The 20,870-nt window shown below is 32.4% G+C and overlaps 1 protein-coding gene across 1 annotated transcript; it reads left to right on the top strand.

Moving 5' to 3' along the window:
- Positions 1-17,514: 17,514 nt before the first annotated feature.
- On the top strand, positions 17,515-19,797 carry LOC143580071 (equilibrative nucleotide transporter 8-like). The gene is made up of 2 exons (XM_077063202.1): positions 17,515-17,998; positions 19,103-19,797. Exons 1-2 carry the CDS (start codon positions 17,515-17,517, stop codon positions 19,795-19,797), a joined length of 1,179 nt encoding a protein of 392 aa, XP_076919317.1.
- Positions 19,798-20,870: the final 1,073 nt, after the last annotated feature.

The following is a 20,870-nucleotide window of genomic DNA, read 5'->3' as shown; positions in this document are numbered from 1 at the left end:
GCATATTTTTTTATATCATAATCTATAGTGATGCTGGTACCGAACCGGTGATATGATGAGCCCAATTGGTCAAAAAATGTAAGTAACGAAAACAACTGAATTATCGGAACCCATACATGCGTCGTTTTATTGTATCCTAAATCTATAATATTGAGACTTTAGTTTTGGGTTTTCTTTTTTTGTTGCTATACCGAGTGAGTAGTACCACTACTAGAAAACAAGGTATTTGTGACCACATTTTCGGTTGCAAAACGGTCGCAATTGCCCTGTTGTGACCGCTTTACAATCGAAAATGTAGTCGGAAAAACGCAGGTCGCAATTGCCCTGTTGCAACCGTTTGCAACCGCCTTTAGATTGTAACCATGATTCCATCGCAAATATTGCAACCGCTGTTGCTGTCGCAAATATACCGACCGCTACTGCAGTCCAAGTGTTTCGACCGCTGTGCTGCTGTCGCAAATATACCGACCGCTGCTGCAGTTGCAAATATTCTGACTGCCGCTGCAGTCGCAAATATTCCGACCGCCACTGATGTCGCAAATATTCCGACGGCTGTTGCAGTTGCATATTTTGCGACCACTAGCTGGTTTGACAGATGTGCAATGCATTTTTTGTGTCGCAATGCCGTCGATTATTTGCATAAAAATGTTAAAGACCTGTTTATATATAAATAAAAATATTTATAAAATCATAAAAATGTAGATGCAAACACAAATCAAACCAAAAAGTCTACAAAAAATGTTCAATATTAACATAAAAAAAATAAATAGATATCGCTTGTGGATCCTCGGGTTTGACCTGGACTGCAAAAGCACCATCAACCTTCCCATTAACTGCTGTTACATGCGTCTGCGCCAGTTTTTCATCATCCGAAAAATAACCCACAGTTCCTAATGAAGCAGCTTGCCATACCACTAGACATGTAACATCAACTGCATAATTGTAATATAAATCATTAAGAAAGCCATTTAGCATATAGGAATCCACTCTAAACACATCTTAGCTCAGATTTAGTCTTTAAAAGCCGATATTCTGATAGAAATCACCGATGCAAATCTCGGTAGCAAATCTCCTAAATCGGTCGCTAAATTTGCTACCGTTTTTATCGGTAGCAAATTTTGGTTGCAATTGCTCAATTTTCTAGTAGTATACCATCCTGGTACTATAACAAATTGGATCGGCACCAACCAAATACCAGCTTAGGGAAATCCAACTAATAATAACTAGTTAAGATTTAAGAAGCAATCGATCGTAGCGTTTGTGTATCAGTATGTTTCGAAGCTCAATTTGGGGATTTCTCGTTTGCTACAGTGACCGGTCCGCGGACAAGAAATTAAAGGTATGTAGTTAAATTGGTGGTGTATTGTAGAATCAAGGTAGAATATAAAGTAAATTAGTGGTGTATTGATTTGGAGAAAAAAACCTAGGGCTTTTTGTAAAATACAAATTGGGGGGAAATTATATGGTGTTCATCTAACATTCACTAGTTAAGGTTTGTCATTTATAGATCTTCATTTACATCTCGTTCTGTGTAGGTACTTATTTTATTGTGTAGTTACATTGTTGGTGCATTTTGTGACCGTCGCTATGCAATTCTGACCAGCGGAACGTCACAGGCGAAGTTAGCACAACTTCGCCTTAGGCGAAGTTAGAACAACTTCGCCATAGGCGAAGTTAGCACAACTTCGCCTACTGAAGCCCAGGCCCGAGAATGTTTTATATATATATACGTGTGTCTTGTTTAGGTTTAGGAATCCAGAAATTAGTGTGTGTTTTGAGCAGTTTGTTTGTTTAGAGAGAGTAAGAGACAAGGAGAGTCGTGTGAGACGACCCGAGGTAGAGCTCACCTCGGGTCAGTCGTGTTTTCTGTTTGGTTACGGTATGTAACGTGTTTGTTTGATTGTTATATAAGAATCTGCAGATTTGATTATCCCGTTCTTGTATTTGTTCGTGTATTTGTTCGTGTACGTGTTTGTGTTCTTCATCTTTACACCAATAAACGAGTCTAGGAGGATTCCGCACTCCTAGACCTCGTGCGGATCTCGTATCGATCGGCGACGCCCCGGGGGGACTTACAAGTGGTATCAGAGCATTAGGCTCTTATGCTATGGTTCGAGATCGGCGTTTTGGTGTTTCAGGCACGAACTGATGCGTTCTTGGCTGAACAGCGCCGCAGGCGAAGTTATGGGATTCAGGCGAAGTTGCCGTCACTGTTCGTAGGGTTTCGGCGATGTTATTGGCCAGGCGAAGTTAGCAGCCAAGCGAAGTTTTAGCCAGGCGAAGTTATAGCCAGGCGAAGTTATGGACAGGCGAAGTTAACGAGAAAAAAAAAAAAAGAGTGTTTTGGAGTTTTCGTTTTTATGGCCAGGTGTACACGATTATTGTGAGACCGAAGACGTTGTTCCGTCAACGAGTGAAACTTGTTATCTCTTGGTCTTACGTGTGAACAAATACGTGTCAACTCTGGATTTGGAGTTGAGGTTGTGAATGGGATATTGTTTGAAACTGGATATTGACACATATTTGGGTGTTTGTGGGCAATGAAATTGTTGTTGTTCGAGGTTGACCAACTGAAGAAAGTCAAATTGAACTGAAGGTTTTTGTCATTACTGGATTGCGGTCAGAGCATATTATTTATGTTATTTTCAAGGCGTTCGAGAATTGGATCCTGAAACGTGATGCTTATTTATTAGAGTGAAAATTCTGGAACAAGTTGGATTTAATCGGGAACTAAAGTGTTTATGTTCTTGATCGTTATCCCTGGTGATTGAAGATGCTTCGGATTAATTAATGGTCATGTGTTAGATTCTGTCAAGGTGGTTTTGTGATGAAATTGATCACTTGATGTTGAGTAGTTGAAGATTAAACCTTATCGTATGCCGACGAGTTGGTGAAGTTGTGGAGGAAGCCCAACTTCACGTGTTTGTGAAGTCAGATGGACTCACGTGATTGGTTGAGATGATCTATTGGCACGAGGATGCATGCATTTCAAAGACCTCAATCGTTATAGTCGGAGAAGCTTACACTGAAGGGGAGATCTGATATGGAAGACGCTGGGTGATTGGTAGATTTGTGAAGCTACATGACAGATTCAGACACGGCTGGTTGACTGCAAACAGAAGATCATCAGTTAAGAGGGGGACTGTTGGTGCATGTCGTGTAACAGATGATCTTTTGTGTTTGTTAAAATTGAGAGCAACGGTCAAAGGGGAGACTGTTGGTGCATTTTGTGACCGTCGCTATGCAATTCTGACCAGCGGAACACCACAGGCGAAGTTAGCACAACTTCGCCTACTGAAGCCCAGGCCCGAGAATGTTTTATATATATATACGTGTGTCTTGTTTAGGTTTAGGAATCCAGAAATTAGTGTGTGTTTTGAGCAGTTTGTTTGTTTAGAGAGAGTAAGAGACAAGGAGAGTCGTGTGAGACGACCCGAGGTAGAGCTCACCTCGGGTCAGTCGTGTTTTCTGTTTGGTTACGGTATGTAACGTGTTTGTTTGATTATTATATAAGAATCTGCAGATTTGATTATCCCGTTCTTGTATTTGTTCGTGTATTTGTTCGTGTACGTGTTTGTGTTCTTCATCTTTACACCAATAAACGAGTCTAGGAGGATTCCGCACTCCTAGACCTCGTGCGGATCTCGTATCGATCGGCGACGCCCCGGGGGGACCTACATACATCTCGTTTTCATGCAGGTATAAATTTTATTGTGTATGTACAGATTTTATTGTGTAGCTGCAGGATTATCATTTACATATCTTTTTATGTAGTTACATCTTGTTCTGTGTAACCACTAGATGATGTGGAGTCCTAATTATTGAAGGACATGGATGGGGGTAATGTAATTAGTTGGTGATATGGTAGTATTTCAGGGTCATCTTTATTATTTTTTTGTTGCGTCGTCTTGTAAAGGTTCTTTCTGTGCAGATACATATATTTCCATGTTAGTTATAGTCTGCTCGGTGTAAGTATATTTTCACTTCATTTTCAGACTTGATTTATTAAGGGTATTCTATCATGTTTTGTTTTGCTTTAAAGTACATTGCAATGTGTTTATGTTTCTCCACATACAATTAACAATTTAATACTCAATGTGCAGCATCTTGTTTATTTAGGTATACTTTAGTTTTATATAATTCCTGTTTACTTTTTATATATTAGTTAATTAGTAGTGTAGGTGTGTTAGTATCCGGCTATTTTTTGTGTATCTGTTGAGTAGTGTAGTTGTGTATCCCTTTTGTATTGTTGCTAAAAATATTTATACTGTTGCTAGTTGAGCTATATATGTATGTGTTTTAATGTCTAGGTAAATTATTATGGCAATTGTAACAACTCGGGTTTTCACATACGACTTATATCCATAACCCGCCTCGTTTTATGATTCGGGAAGTTTTAACCTTGAAGAGTATCATGTTTATCGACAAAATATTAAACGATTTATATTTATTTATATATTTATTTAATATATATATAACTTTAGAGAATATGCACTTTTAGCCCAAACTAAAACTTTAATCTTATAATGTTTCTATTTTTCAATTTATAAGGACTAAATTGCAAATTCAGTATAATATGTTATAACCCAATTAACCAAACCCGTACCCATGATCCGTATACCAGTACCCATGACCCGTTTAGTTGCTTAAACCTCAATTATCGAGGTAAATTAGGAATTGAATCGCGTATATGATTTCCCGTGTTAATTACGGCCTAAACAAGCCGATTAATTAAGAAACTAGATCCATTAAGATATGCAATTGATTTATAAACCAAACCGACTTAACCTAAAAATAATTATATAACTTAGGGGTTATCAAAATTCAATTAAATGTGTCTGCAATTCCTTCACAACCCGGAGATTGAAACCCCTAACCCTAATTGCATTGGTGTTGGCCGTAGCCCCTGTTCGATATGGTTATTGCCGCCGAAAACTGAGGTCATCGTACTCTGTGTTTTTTTCGTCAATCACGGTAATCAAAACATGCCTTATGATTGCGTTTCATCAATAATCAGAAGCCCTAAATCAATTTCAACCAATGTTAAACAGATTGAACGATTGCATACTTAGGGTTCTTTAATCAATTTAGGTTTTTATTAACTTCTGTATATAATGAATCAGTTACAGATCCTAACCAACTGGCACCCTAGCTCAGTTGGCTAGGGTGTGTGTGTTTAAACCTTTAAGCCGACCATGGCGCGGGTTCGAGTCCCGGTCAGGCCCTATTTTTAGTATTTTTTTTTTAAATATTTTAACTTGTTTTAATGATTTATAAAGTATATTATAATTAATATTTAATATTAAATAAACAATATTTTATTTAATCCGACATCGTAAAGCTAAACGTTTCTTGTCATTTGATCTCGTTACAAGTTTTCGTGTATAAATATATATATATATATGTGTGTGTGTGTGTGTGTGTGTGTATGTATATATATTATTAATAATAAACCAATATTATATTATTAAAACTCGACACCAATATTAATGTTTTTGCTGTTAAAACGTTTTTATAAATTCGCTCATATTTATATATTATATATGTGTGTGTGTGTGTGTGTGTGTGTGTGTGTATGTATGTATATATGTATGCATTATTTATTTTAAACAAAATCATAATAAATGTATTAACGTATTTAAAAGTGTTAATTATATTTTTATCATCAAATTTTGTTAAGGATTCTAAAATATAAATTTTATGTTAATTATATATTTAAACGTTTTTAGTAGGTCTCGTCTCATATTTATTTAAAACTAATTGTACGTAGACCCGATCTTATGACAAACAATGATTTTTATAACTAAATAATAATAATTCGTAGAGATCAATCGTTCAATCCATAAAATACCAAACATAATTATAACTCAAATCATATTGAAATCCTAAATTCGTTATACGTATTATATCATCTATAATTCGCTCATAACATTATTTAATTAGGATTCTTGTCGGTAATTCTCGAGGAGTGTGATTATCGTTCTTGTTGTAAACATTCCCGTTTGGCTTAATCGATCATGTGAGTTTGATCATTCCCCTTTTTATACATTGTTTTCAAATGTTTTGGGGACATATGCGTACTTACTCATATTTTCTATTCTATATATATACTCAAAATCGCAAACATAATTATTGTGTGAATATCAGTTGAATGCTATTTGCTAATTGCTACATGTTTAATTGTTTGCTTGATAACTTTCGGAGAGGTCCAACATATCCCCATTGTAGAGGGTTCTCATTAGTAAGATCATACGACCGTCTTAGTAACCGGAGCCCGACTCGCTTGGCAAAGGTAAACCGACAATTTAGTCATTGTAATCAATGCCCGATTCGCTTGGCAACGATTCATTGGCACACGAATATACTTGATTTTGGTTTGTTAAGGTTTGATTGATTATTACCACATAGATTGGTTTGCGCATTTATCATTTATCAATTATATATATATATATATATATATATATATATATATATATTATTAATTGTTGTTTTAAAATTGGTGATCATCTCACTCAACATGTGTTGTTGATCAAACTCCATTTTCTACGCATATGCAGGTTGATTGAAGATTGAAGTTTGGACACTTAGAAAGACCTTAGGGCTATATTGAAGATAAACTTAAATTTAATTGATTGTATTTATTTATTTGAATTGTATTGTTGTATTTGAATATTGTGTATTATTTGAATTAAATAATTAATTAGATATTGTCACATTTTATATATGATAGTATCTTCGAGCTGTGAGCAATCGGATCACGCCCCGGCATTTCCGCCTTAGGTTGGGGTGTGACAGCAATTGTTTGAAATTATGTTAAGAATGTTGGTTGTGCAGGTATAGAATGGATATGTAAGTGTGGTATGTATGTGTTGGCTGTCTATGTAAATTATTATGGCAATTGTTTGAAAGTAAGTTATGTATGTTAGTTGTGTAGGTGTAGTATACATGTGTGAAGATATGTATACGTTGGTTGTATTTGCATATGATTAAGTTGTTTAAAAACAGTTGCATGTTTGTTGTGCACGTAAAGAATGGCTATGTAGGTGTATTGTATGTATGTAGGGATATATATATGTTGGAATTTTTGTATGTATCTCTGTGTAGGACATGTACATGTCAATGTAAAATATTGGTATTTTTGCATATGTACCTTACATTATAATTCATGTGGGCAAATTAATTCACCGGCTTTTGTTGATGTTAAACAGACTAAAAGAACAATGGAGTTGAAAACGGTACCAGCTAAAGGACGGATGTAAGGTTGAAAGTTAAACTTTGGAATATTTTGACGAGGCACATGAAAATGACAGATGTACACAAGAACAAAATCGCAAGATTAGAACTGTAGGTTTACAGTAGAGGTGACTGAACAAAACCAACATATGCTGAGCGTAAGAAAAAAATATGATGTAAGGATTCTAGTTCATAGCATAAACATCAAAGAATATGATACTGAAGATGTTAATGGATCAAAAGCAAACAGGAAATAGACATGTCATGTAAGAGTACGATGAGTATAAGTGTTTGGAATATAAGTTGTTAAAGTAAAAGTAACAGAATTTTGTTTGGTTTATAATGTTTGATATATGATATAATGGAATTTGATGCAATTATGATGCTATTATATTGTAAGTTACTTTTATATGCTAGTTTTAATATGAAGTTTAGAAATTATGTGAGGTTTTGAATATAATATGATGTATGTGTTTGAATGTTACATCTGAAAAGGGATATGTATGTGTATGGCACGACCCACATAGGTTGGGCATGTGTGTAGTTCATATGTTGTTAATCACCTACACATACAAATGATGCATATATGTAGGACTATTAAATAATTGTATCCGTGAATAATTCATCTGAACTACAAATAAAAGTTCCTTCTTTATGGCACATCAAAATGTTTAAAAATTCTTCATCTGGATGAAGAACACAAATAGAATATGGGATAAAGACATGCTATATTGATTTCAGTAACAACATGGTTTGATTATCAACATGTTTTGAATAATATGGATTTTAATAAAAAAATCATTTAAGAAAGAAAAAAGTAATTTGTAACTGTTCCATTAGTAATTAGTTATTAAATATAATAAACTAGATTTTTACTAAACTACCCATGCAATTAAATAAATAGAAAAATAAAAGGAAATTATTTGATTGGTTAAGAGAACTTCTCGTTATAAAAATACTTCTGAAATAAACCAATACATACATATATATATATATATATATATATACAAGGGTGGGTTCTAGTGAAAACTACTCTTAAAGAGAAAACTTAAAATCTCCTAAAAACTTCTAAAAAACTATTTTTAACTTTTTAAAAAAAAATTTTTTGAAGTTTCTTTTTTTCCCATTATTCTTATATGTTGTTATTGGTTCAAAAAAAAAAAAAAAAAAAAAAAAAAAAAAACCTTGTATTGCATAGAATACAACACTATTGCACATATTTGATACACACTATTGTATATATGTAATATAAGACTAATACACACATCGAATACACATTAATACGTATGTGTAATACAACATAAACACACATGTGCACCACATCGACTTTTATTTTATTATTACTTTTTTTCCATATAATACAACACTACTACACATATACAATACACAAATATTGAATATATGCAATAAAACACTTTTAAACTAAAAAATACATAGTAATACACATGTGTAATACAACGGTATCGCACAGTAATACGTATGTGCATTACAGCGGTTTTTTTTATTTTTTATTTTTTTATATTTTTCGAGTGAAATATAAGAAAATATAAGAATAATGGCTAAAACAGAATTTTGAAAATATTTTTTTATTTTTAATTAAAAATAATTCTTTAGGAGTTTTTTAGTTTTCTCTCTAAAGGTGAGTTTTCTCTTGATCCTCTCCCTATATATACACACACACACACACTATATATATATATATATATATATATAAAATACATGGGATAATGGTAAATAATAATGCATAAAGTACATGTGTAAAAATGGGTAAACTTATCTTTTAAACACAACTCACTTAACTTACAAGTTTTATCTTTGACCATATTATGTTTTTAATTTTAATCTTAAACTAACTTCCCACCATGATTTTTAAACGACCATAATTTTTTCGTACAATAATATTTTTGGAAAAAAAAGTGCACCATAAAATCGAGCATTTTATTCTCTTCAATTTAAGTATGTTATTGTTATAATTTTTTCAATTTTAAAAAAATCAATATGTTACGTAGGGGTGATCAATGCCGGTTTTTGATGGTTTGTAAGTTAAACTTGTGAGCCCAACCATTAGTATCGATTTTTCATCATCAAAAACCATAATTGAATCATTGAAAATTGAAACCAAATCGTTGCCAACTCTCTTATATGTAACAAAACAGGAAAAATGATAATTTTAGCAACATAAATGATAAAGATTAATGGAAGGCCTTGGATACAAAATTATAATAAGAACGAAGATAACAAAAATCATAATGAAATTAGGTTAATTTAAAGTTATAATAGTCAAGTTACTTGTATTAAATTAGAGTTTGTTTAATTATATCTTAACTATGTATCTATACTATATATAATACATGAGAAAAGGGTAAATTAAGACACTTGATTTTAAGAGTTTTACAAATGATATACATGCGTAAAAAGGGGTAAACTTATCTTTTAAACACAATTCACATAACTTACAAGTTTGCCCCCTCATGTTTGACCATATTATGTTTTAAATTTTAATCTTAAACTAACTTCCCATCACGATTTTTAAAAGACCATAATTTTTTCGTACGTTAATATTTTTGGAAAAAAAAGGTGCACCATAAAATCGAGCATTTTATTCTCTTCAATTTAAGTATGATATTGTTATAATTTTTCAGTTTTCAAAAAATTAATATGTTACGTATGGGTGATCAATGCCGGTTTTTTATGGTTTGTAAGTTAAACTTGTGAGCCCAACCATTAGTATCGATTTTTCATCATCCAAAACCATAATTGAATCATTGAAAATTGAAACCAAATCGTTGCCAACTATCTTATATGTAACAAAACAGGAAAAATGATAATTTTAGCAACATAAATGATAAAGATTAATAGAAGTCATAGGATGTGAAATTATAACAAGAACGAAGATTACAAAAAATCATAAATGGAATTAGGTTAATTTAAAGTTGCAATAGTCAAGTTTACTTGTATTAAAATAGAGTTTGTTTAATTATATCTTAACTATCTATCTATACTATATATAATACATGAAAAAAGGGTAAATTAAGACACTTGATTTAAAGAGTTTTACAAATGCTAATGCATAAAGTAAATGTGTAAAAAGGGGTAAACATGTCTTTTAATTGCAATTCATCTAACTTACAAGTTTGCCCCCTCATCTTTGACCATATTATGTTTTTAATTTTAATCATAAACTAACTTCCCATCACGATATATATTACAAAACTTGCCAAATAGTAAATAATAAAATATATTAGAATGTATACAACATTTAAAGTTTGGTTACGTTTCATTTAGCTGGCTTTTAGCATAAGCCGCGTATCAAACCGTTCGCTACGGTTTGAAAATTTTTAAACCAACCAATCGAGTGAAAGTAAAAAAAAACGACCGTGAAACTAAACTGATGACCGATTTAAAAGGTTTAAATGTTTTAAACCGAACCATGAACACTCTTAATTGTTACGTGATTCACAGTCTAATATGTATAACAAAACTTTGTTAAATACTAAATAATAAAAGAGATTAAAATGCATACAACATATAAAGTTTGATTTGGTTTCATTTGACCAGTTTTCAGCATAAGCCGCGTACAAAACCATTCGCTATGGTTTGAAAAATTTTAAACCAGCCTACCGACTGAAAGTAAAAAAACAACCGTGAAACTAAACGGATGACCGGTTTAAAGGTATTAAACCAAATCATGAACAATCTTAATTGTTACGTGATTCACAAGGTTTGCGTTCGAACACCCGACTAGTGTATATATATATTGTTGGAAAATTATAAATAATGAATGGAATTAATTTATTAAGTTATTAATATTATAACTCTTTATATGTTAAAACTCTTGGGTTGAGTTTTTTTTGTGACACTTGATGTGTTTTATTAGAGAATTAAGTCTCTAATTAAGTGAGGCTCTTCACTAATCCTTAACTCTTATAAAATATAGTAGGCTATGTGCATCATTTCATAGTGGCTAGAAAAATGAGAAGCTAGGAAAATTCAAGAAAAAAAAATGCATGCATGCATGAAGAGTTATGGTGAAGAAGAAATCTTTGAATACTCATCTGTTGAGAACATATAGAGATGAGTTTCTCCATTCGATTCTTCTACCATTTCACTTTTTTTATTTTTCCCACAAGTTCTAACACTACAATTAACTAATGTAACCTCGGGCGTGTGGACATCTCCTGCAGCACACACTGCTTCGGCTATTATACCCTGGGAGACAGGCGCGTTGTCTTATGTAGATGCGCGAAATCTGTTTTAAGGAAAGCATGTTGAACACGCACCTCAACCTAACTGTCAACATTAGTTTGTTCGTTTTTGTAGCAAAGGATCATACAAGAAGATACACATCAAGCTCTCGTTAAAGACTACACAAAAGATCGTTCAAGAATACGTGGTTCCAGAAGCTTAGTCAATGACCAATGTGATGAGGACACAAGACTATATGAATTACCTGATGAAGGCACATTATCTTATCAAATTTGAATATGAAAATTTGTATATTATATTCATTATATTCGATTTTGTAAACGGTATTGTACTTGTATATTTCTCATTACTAACGAGAGTATCGTTAGTGATTATTTTATTTTATTATAATATTGTGACCCAAATCCTACAATCTTAAAACAGATTTCGTGAGATTGTTGCTACAATTTTAAAACCTTATTTATAAGGATTTTGGGTTTACCGAAAAATTGATTTAAAAGGTTTTTGAATTTTTTTCATGAAACATTTTAAAAAAATTCGAGGAAATAATATCATGTGTAGTATGGCATCATTTTGGATATTTTAAAAGATTGGAGTACAATCTTATATCTAAAAAATACCGTGTTACATAACGAAATGTTTGATTCGATCGTTTGGTTAATTTAAAAACGATTTTTGTAATCTTTAGTATTCTAACAATAGTGTTAGAAAAGGTTTTTAGTAAACCGTTCATGTTAAAATGATTTTTGTAATTGATTGTTTTCTAAAAATCGTGTTCGAAATGGTGCATAACAAAAACATCTGTTTAAAACCAATTTTGTAATTGGTTATTTTTGTAAATTGTGGGTTAGACCGGGTGCATTGGTATACAACATATATTTAAATATCTAACATTCGTGTTAGATATGTTTTATTATATATATTAACATATGTGTTTGAAATGTTTTGTGTAAACGGCTGAGAAAACGTTATACGAACGTTTACGAGCCAGGAATCTAGTCGCAAATCGATATGTTAAGTCATTTTCAATACGTTAAAAGATGATTACATTAGATGGAGGATGAATACATTAGGTGAGGAGAGGATCCGGCATCATAACGCTACATAAACATAAATGTGGCACATATCTCTTTGCAAACTAACTATGGAAGGCCTATTTATAGGCTAGCCTCATTCGTTACACTGTAGTAACGAATGAGCCTTTTCATTCGTTAACATTCCTAACGAATAAGTCTTTCCATAGCCCCATTCGCTAAACACCCTTAGCGAATGGGTATACCTTAACGAATAAGCCTCCATTCGTTACACTGTAGTAACGAATGGGCTCCTAACTTAACGAATAGCCCTAGTCTTTAACGAATGAGGCCTCATTCGCTAAACATGCTTTAGCAAATGAGCCTTTATACATTTACATAAAGACTAAACTACCCGTATCCTATTCGAACAGCTGCGGACACCAAATCCGTGCACTTACAACGGCAATTTCTAACATGTGTGTTGGAAAAAAGTATAGTGAGACCCCTATGTGAATTTTGGTGAAATAGTGCACAAAAGCGTTCACATGTGCTTGTTCATATTCTTCCCATTAAGTTACCAATAATTCAAGCATTAACTCGGTTTTAATGGAGCGATTTTGGGCTATACATTAGAAAAACCAAAAATTTAAAAGGTTTTGTCTCAACGTGTAATGTTTCATGTATGTATAGTTTTTCCTCTAATGTGCACCTTAGAATCGTTTAAATTCTAACAAGTTTGTTAGAAGATTTTTATTTTATAAACCGTACTAACCGGAAATGTTTTATGTAAACATTTAATTATCTAACATGTGCATTATAAACAATTAGAAATGGTTTCTTTTATAGACTCTATCCTTGGAAAACGTTTTATGTAAACCGTTCAAGTTATAACGTGCGTGTTATAATATGTTTTTACTTAGATGCTAGAAACCGTTTTAGTAGATAGGTATTAAATCTAAAACTTATGAAACCATTTGATATTTTAGGTTTTGATTTTTGATGTTATAAACCCCTATTAATATTATTAATATAATATATTGCAAAACTTAAGAAATATTTTAGAATGAATTTTTTAACAAAGTTTTGCATATTTTAGATAATTCAAAATGGTTTGCTACCCATGCTAAAAGTTAAACTAAGATAATGTTCTTAAGGATACTATATAGTGAAAACAACTTCGTGTTGTGTGAACAAAATTGGCTGTTCAACTTTGGTGACTTTAATGTAGTAATTGTAACAACTTGAGGTTGTTTTGAACATATTTGTTCAAGAGTATAGTTACAATATTAGAATGAGGATATGTGTGCATTTTGAGAGAGTATCTCGATATATAACCTAAAATTATATCGTTGAGACGATTCCTGTCAGATGATAAAAGTGTTAAAGATAATAACACTTTAAGATTTGATGTCTAGATGCAGTCTATTTATCCATTTGAATTATTATTAAAGTGCTTTACACTTTATGTTGTATCTCAGTTGTATAATTATTTTGTGTTCAATATCTTCGGATAACACATGCAGTTTTATAACCAAATACAACAATATTTATTGTGATGAACAAAATAACTTTATAGAATTTTTAATCAAAAATTTATGTTTAAAAAATGAATAATTTTAAATGGATAATGCAAAAAGAATATTGCATAAGAAACAACTTGTGAATTGTTGCATTGACAAAAGTCTAAAACAAGACATCAAATGTATAATCACATCATGAGAGGGTCATGGAATAATGTGATGAGTGTGTTAAGATGAAATACGCAAGAATGAAGTATTTAACTCCAACTGTAACATATGAATTAATATATGTTAATGATCGAGATATTTAAATCCTTGGATATTCATCTTGAAAATTCACCGAGTGTGAATCATAAGATATTTATTATGTTATTATTGTAATTGAATTTAAGTATATCTTAAGAGATTTATTATAATATGCTTACAAAAGCAATGAATATATAGATGTTTCTACTCTCATCTATTTTGTTTAAACTATATGAAAGTTTGTCTTTCATTTTGGGAGAGTATCTCAATAGTAGTTTCAAGAGACAACAATCAAATGTATAAATCATTTTATGCAAATGTGAATTCCAAGAGTTTGAGTGTCAATCCAGTTGACTTTATCTCAACATAATGGTGACTGTAGACGAGTAGCGTTCATCTTGTTGGTAATGAATGTATTCATCAAAATGATTTGGATTAAGACTTACGTTCAAAGTCTATATAAGTCAATGGTGAAGCCTTGAAGATCAAAGGCAAAAGAGTTATGTACCTTAAATGAATGAAAAGCTATGAATGTTCTATATGCAATAACTTGTGTGACTTTTCTGAATATTAAGGTTTGGAGATTGTGAATTAGTCTCATAATTTTGTCTAAACAAAGGATTGAGTGTTTCAAAGTGATATCGTAATGGTTGTGAAGGATCAAAATGATGCATCTTCTATTCACATGATAAAGTATTGTAGTCTAAAGCATGCTAGACTAATACTTGTTAATTATGTACTTTGCGAAGACTAATTAACGCGAAGCATTTGAAACATTACAAGAACGAATTTGTGTATAGACAAATTTAAAGAAATTTTCATTTAATCTAAGGAAATGATATAACTGATGAGGATCTTAAGAAGACCTCAACTTTTTAGGTATGTTCTAGAGGGTGATTTATAATCCTTCTAGATTTGTGATGGTTTGTTAACAACCTTATGACAAGTTTAGCTTAAACTTTATCAAATGGTAGAAGCTAACACTAAGGCATGTGTTACTTTATTAGTTAGTAAAAATTGATGAACTCACTGATACAAAGACGTGGTCTTGTTCAAATCATGAGTGTCGAGTTGTCTTCATAAGTAAAGTTAAACAAACTATATTAAAATGCAAGAAATGTGAGGGGAAGTTATTTAAGAAACTGCTCTTTAGGAAGAACCTTTCTTTACCCCATTCAAAAGTTGGATGATGCTATCCAATAGCACTTAAATGTGAAGGTGTCATGCATTTGAACTTGGAAGGTTTAGCAATGAGGATTATTGTAAAGCAATCTAACATTGCAAACGCACGACTAGGTGGAGGACAAAAAGGTCGTAGTGCATAATGGAGATGTGTTTGCCTTAATGATAAGTGTATCTTACAAAGACAAATATTATAACCAGATTCAGATGGCCACTGTGGTTATAGTCTTAGAAAGTTGATAATAGGCAATATTAACTTATAAGTTAAGAACACATCATGGCAACTGATCTCAACTACGCAAGTTATCTGTAGTGACTAAACAAAGTCAACGATAGCGTTATGGATCCAACAACTTGAGGGTTTAGTAGAGATCATGTTGTGGAATGAGACTAAAGCCCATGAAAAAGGGTATATAAAGGAAAACCTAACTTAGTTGACTGGAGATCCGAAGATCTAAGTTCAACAGGACAACCTAATTATATATCCAAGGGAGGTCACTATGGGGGGCATAACTTATGTATAAGTTCACACATAAGTTAGTATATATATCCTCCTAAATTATAAAAGGAGTCTAATTGCTTCCTGGTCCATTCCTATAACAACAGTGACATGTTGTGAGGCTAAGCACAATATATGGTTAATGATTTGTGTAAATTATTATAACGTTAATGCTTTTAATGATTTCTGGATAATCACCTATGTGAAAGAGAAGTGGGGTCGCTTCAAATAAAATTGTGGGGTGTGCAATCCCTAGAGATTTCACAGAACCAGGCTAATGTTCTAGGACCATAATGGACACGACAATGAGGAGATGTGCCCGGCTAGGGAGAGTATTGTGTAAAGTGTATTGTCGTCTACACCAATGGGGGTTTGTTCAAGGACATCGTGTCTACTAACCACTAGGAGACTAAGTATACTTAACAAAGGAAGGTTCAAAGCTAACACCTACCTATCCTGCAATCCTCAACTATCGAAGTTACATTGGATATTTTATATGTTTTGATTAATCTCCATTCATGTGGAGGATTGTTGGAAAATTATAAATAATGAATGGAATTAATTTATTAAGTTATTCATATTATAACTCTTCATATGTTAAAACTTTTGGGTTGAGTTTTCTTTATAACACTTGATGTGTTTTATTAGAGAATTAAGTCTCTAATTAAGTGAGGCTCTTCACTCATCCTTAACTCTTGTAAAATATAGTAGGCTACGTGCCTCATTTAATAGTGGCTAGAAAAATGAGAAGCTAGGAAATTCAAGAAAAAAAAATTGCATGCATGCATGAAGAGTTATGGTGAAGAAGAAAGCTTTGAAGACTCATATGTTGAGAACATATAGAGATTAGTTTCTCCATTCGATTCCTCTACCATTTCATTCTTTTTTATTTTTCCCACAAGTTCTAACATTAAAATTAACTAATGTAACCTCGGGCGTGTGGACATCTCCGGCAGTACAAACTACTTCGGCTGTTGTACCCTGGGAGACAGACGAGTTGTCTTATGTAGATGCGCGGAATCTGTTTTAAGGGAAGCGTGTTGAACACACGCCTCAGCCTAACTGTCAACATTAGTTTGTTCGTTTTTATAGCAAAGGACAAGAAGATACACATCAAGCTCTCGTTAAAGACTACACAAAAGATCATTCAAGAATACGTGATTCAAGGAGCTTAGTCAATGACCAATGTGATGAAGACACAAGACTACATGAAGTACCTAATGAAGGCACATTATCTTATCAAATTTGAATATGAAAATTTGTATATTATATTCATTATATTTGATTTTGTAAACGGTATTGTACTCGTATATTTCCCATTACTAACGAGAGTGTCATCAGTGATTATTTTATTTTATTATAATATTGTGAACCAAATCCTACAATCACCCTTATTTTTAAATAAGATACAATAATCATTCAATTACCGAGAAAGACATACAAAAAAAATACAATATTGATATTTTTAATTCTTTATCCACCTTTAATCATTGAAAAATCTTCTAAAAAAGGGTCTTTAACTACCACCCATAAAATGCTAGCTTTTATATAAATGAAGAGCCATATCAAACCAAACCAAACCAAAAATAGTGCTAAGTTTCATAAAGACAAAATGGAGAGGTTAAAGAGTGACCAAGATCAAACCAAACAAAACGACACATACAAACTAGCTTATATGATCCATTTCTTGCTTGGCGCAGGCAATTTGCTTCCATGGAATACCTTGATCACAGCAATCGATTATTTCGGCTATCTTTACCCTGAAAAACACGTGGAGAAAGTGTTTTCAGTAGCATATATGAGTTCATCACTACTAGTTCTAGTTGTGATGATAGGTTGGAGGAATTTGAGCACGAAAGCTAGCTTTAGAATGAGGATGAACATTGGATTCACCGTGTTTGTAATATGTCTAATGGTAACTCCAACCATTGACTGGACCGGGGCTTGGCATAGCCACAACATGTTCTATGTTGTGGTTGCAACTGTTGTGTTATGCGGTTTAGCCGATGGGTTGATTGGAGGAAGCCTAATAGGGTCTGCAGGAAACTTGCCAAACCAGTACATGCAAGCCGTTTTTGCTGGAACTGCTTCCTCAGGTAACTTTTGTTACGTTGTTAGGAAGAAATATATATTTTGCACATCACATTTATCTAAGTATTTTAAATATTTCTAATTTCATTCAAATAAGATTATAAAAGTACAATGATATAAATTTATGAAAAACTTGGTTTGTGGGGAGTTTTATACAATTTTGTACAGTTTTAAATTTTGTGGCTAGTTTTATTTAACATATTTATTTTATATCTCTAAAAATAAACATTAACTCGAACCAAGCATGAGCATATGTAGTACTAGTTCTCAATTGCAGTCAAAACTTGTTTCACGTTTAAAAGATTATAATCGACATTATATTATACAAAAGATCAAAGTTAAGATGGCATATATATAGGCAGCATAATTTTAAAAGCACCTATTGAAAAACGATGTATGTCATTTTGTCCAAACAATATTTTTCAATATCTCCGATCAGGTTATATTAATGACGTTTTTCAAGATAATTACATTTTGATCGGTTCCTTCTAAAAAATATAATATTGCATATCTACTAGCTTATGTTATAAATTATAGTGTTTAAGGAGAAATGAAACTATTTATGTTTTATATTTAACTTAATCAGTTAGTTAAATATACAGAAGGATGAAAATTTTCAGAAAGTACTATATATCCCAAATTTTTGGATTAATGGCTCTGGATTTTCTGTTCGGTTTTAACTCCCAAGATGGATGAGTCATCATCCCCAATTACGTACCACGAATAGCATAATCTGAATCGGCACACAAGGCATATGAATCGATTTAGTGACCTATATTTTAAATTCAAATGTCAACTATACTAAGAACCTCTTTTATAAACGCTTCATTTATGTCTTTTAATTTAATTATTTTTTTTAACTAGCAACTTACACACTCACTGAGTATACTCTTCAACTCCACCTTTTTTACAGCGACAGGACTTGAACCCACACCTTCCTTTGAAAAGCAAAGCCTTAATTATTTTTTTTTATACCTCTAGACCAAAGACACGTTTGTATTTAATTTAATCATATACTAAAATTTTTCTCATCGATATATTAAAAATATAATTAAACTGAAATTGTTTTGGAATCAGATTCCTTTTTTAATAACAATTTATATTGTCAGGGATGCTGGTTTCTCTCTTGAGAATTATAACAAAAGCATCACTCCCACATGATCCACAAGGCTTAAGAACAAGTGCCAACTTATATTTCATGGTCAGCACAATCTTTCTAATGGTATGCATAGTTTGTTGTACTCTATCATACAAGTTACAAGTCATGCAACAGCATCACAAACAACTACAACATGACCATCCAACTTCAAATCCTAAACTATGGTATGTAGCAAGAACCATCCAATGGCCAGCATTAGGAATATTCATCACATACACCATAACACTCTCAATTTTCCCAGGTTTTTTGGCCGAAAATATCAAGTCGAAAGTGCTCAAAGATTGGTACCCGATAATTTTGATCGCCACGTACAATATCGCGGATTTTTTTGGGAAATCATTTACCGCGATTTATATGTCAAAGAGTATTGTTAAGGCTACATGGTGTAGTGTAGCAAGGTTGGTGTTTTATCCTATCTTCACAGCTTGTCTACATGGACCTAAATGGTTTAGAAGTGAAGAGTTTGTAGTGTTTTTGACATTTATGTTGGGGTTCACCAATGGGTATGTGACAAGTGTCATCATGATTCTTGCACCTAAATTAGTGACACCTTCTGAAGCAGAAACAGCTGCAATTGTGATGGCTTTGTGTTTAGGGATTGGATTAGTTTCTGGTTCTGTTCTTGGATGGTTTTGGATCATCTAGTTTATTATATCCAGTTGTTTTATTATGTTAGTTTTTGGTATAAAATCTTGCACTCAGATTGTATAATTAACATAGCATAAAAGGAAATAAGCACGTTAAGAGATTTAACTAGAGCATAAACGAGTCTAGTTGAGCTGAGCCGAAAACAAATTCAACTAACCTTGGCTTTGATTCGTTTCCCTTAAAAGAGTCTGTGTTTGAGTTTGCCTCATTTAAAGTTTTGGCTCACCTCGCCAGTAATTTTAAAAATCCCCATGAGTTTGTCAGACAATACTTCTTTGACACAACTTTTTTTTCTTGGCATTTGTCGTTTCAAAATCCTAAAATATTCAAACAAGAAATGGCTGAATACCTTCGAAACTTCCATGTCACCAAACAATTGGGACAACGTATGTATAATTTGTAGGATCCGTCGTTTCTAATAGGGGCTCATCTAGAAACCAAAAACAAAAATTCTCTCTACTGGAAACCATTTGCTCTCTTTTTTTCTTCCTACTTTGAAAATAAAAAAGAATCTGTTATGCTCTTATATGTATGGGTCGAAAGAGTTTTGAGAAGTAGAATACGGCAAATAACGGACTCATATAATATGTTTATTTCATGAACTCATATTTACATGTTAATTAACTACTATATACATAGATATGATTATAAAGTTGACGGTATGCATCCATACCGCCAACTTTTTATTGTTGTATTTCCATCTTATAAATTTGATACTTAAGTGGTAAAGTGGTTAGGGTATGAAATAAGAGGTAAGGGGTTCAAATCCTATAGTGTACAAAAGATTTGGTCGTTAAAAAAAAAAGAAAGAAAAAAAAACATGTTAATCATGTTTTTTTTAGCTATTATAATAATGAAGCATGGTAGCAGTTAACTCTTCAGATTCATTATGGTTAACATGCACTAGCACTACGTACCCACAAAACTAATATGTAAGTGTATTACCATGCATGGCCATGCACAATCAAATATATAGTAAGAATATTATCTAATTGCAACACCGTGCAAACTTCTTCATTCCTATTCAGCCATTCTAATGAAACAAGAAACACAACACTCGTCATTGGCTT

The sequence above is a fragment of the Bidens hawaiensis genome, unplaced genomic scaffold (genome assembly GCF_021521415.1).
Source record: "Bidens hawaiensis isolate Kalapana, Puna unplaced genomic scaffold, B.hawaiensis_p1.1 tig00030215_1, whole genome shotgun sequence".
In the NCBI taxonomy this organism is placed as follows: domain Eukaryota; kingdom Viridiplantae; phylum Streptophyta; class Magnoliopsida; order Asterales; family Asteraceae; genus Bidens; species Bidens hawaiensis.
The sequence above is the reverse complement of the archived record's forward strand: the minus strand, read 5'-3'. Positions and strand labels throughout refer to the sequence as shown.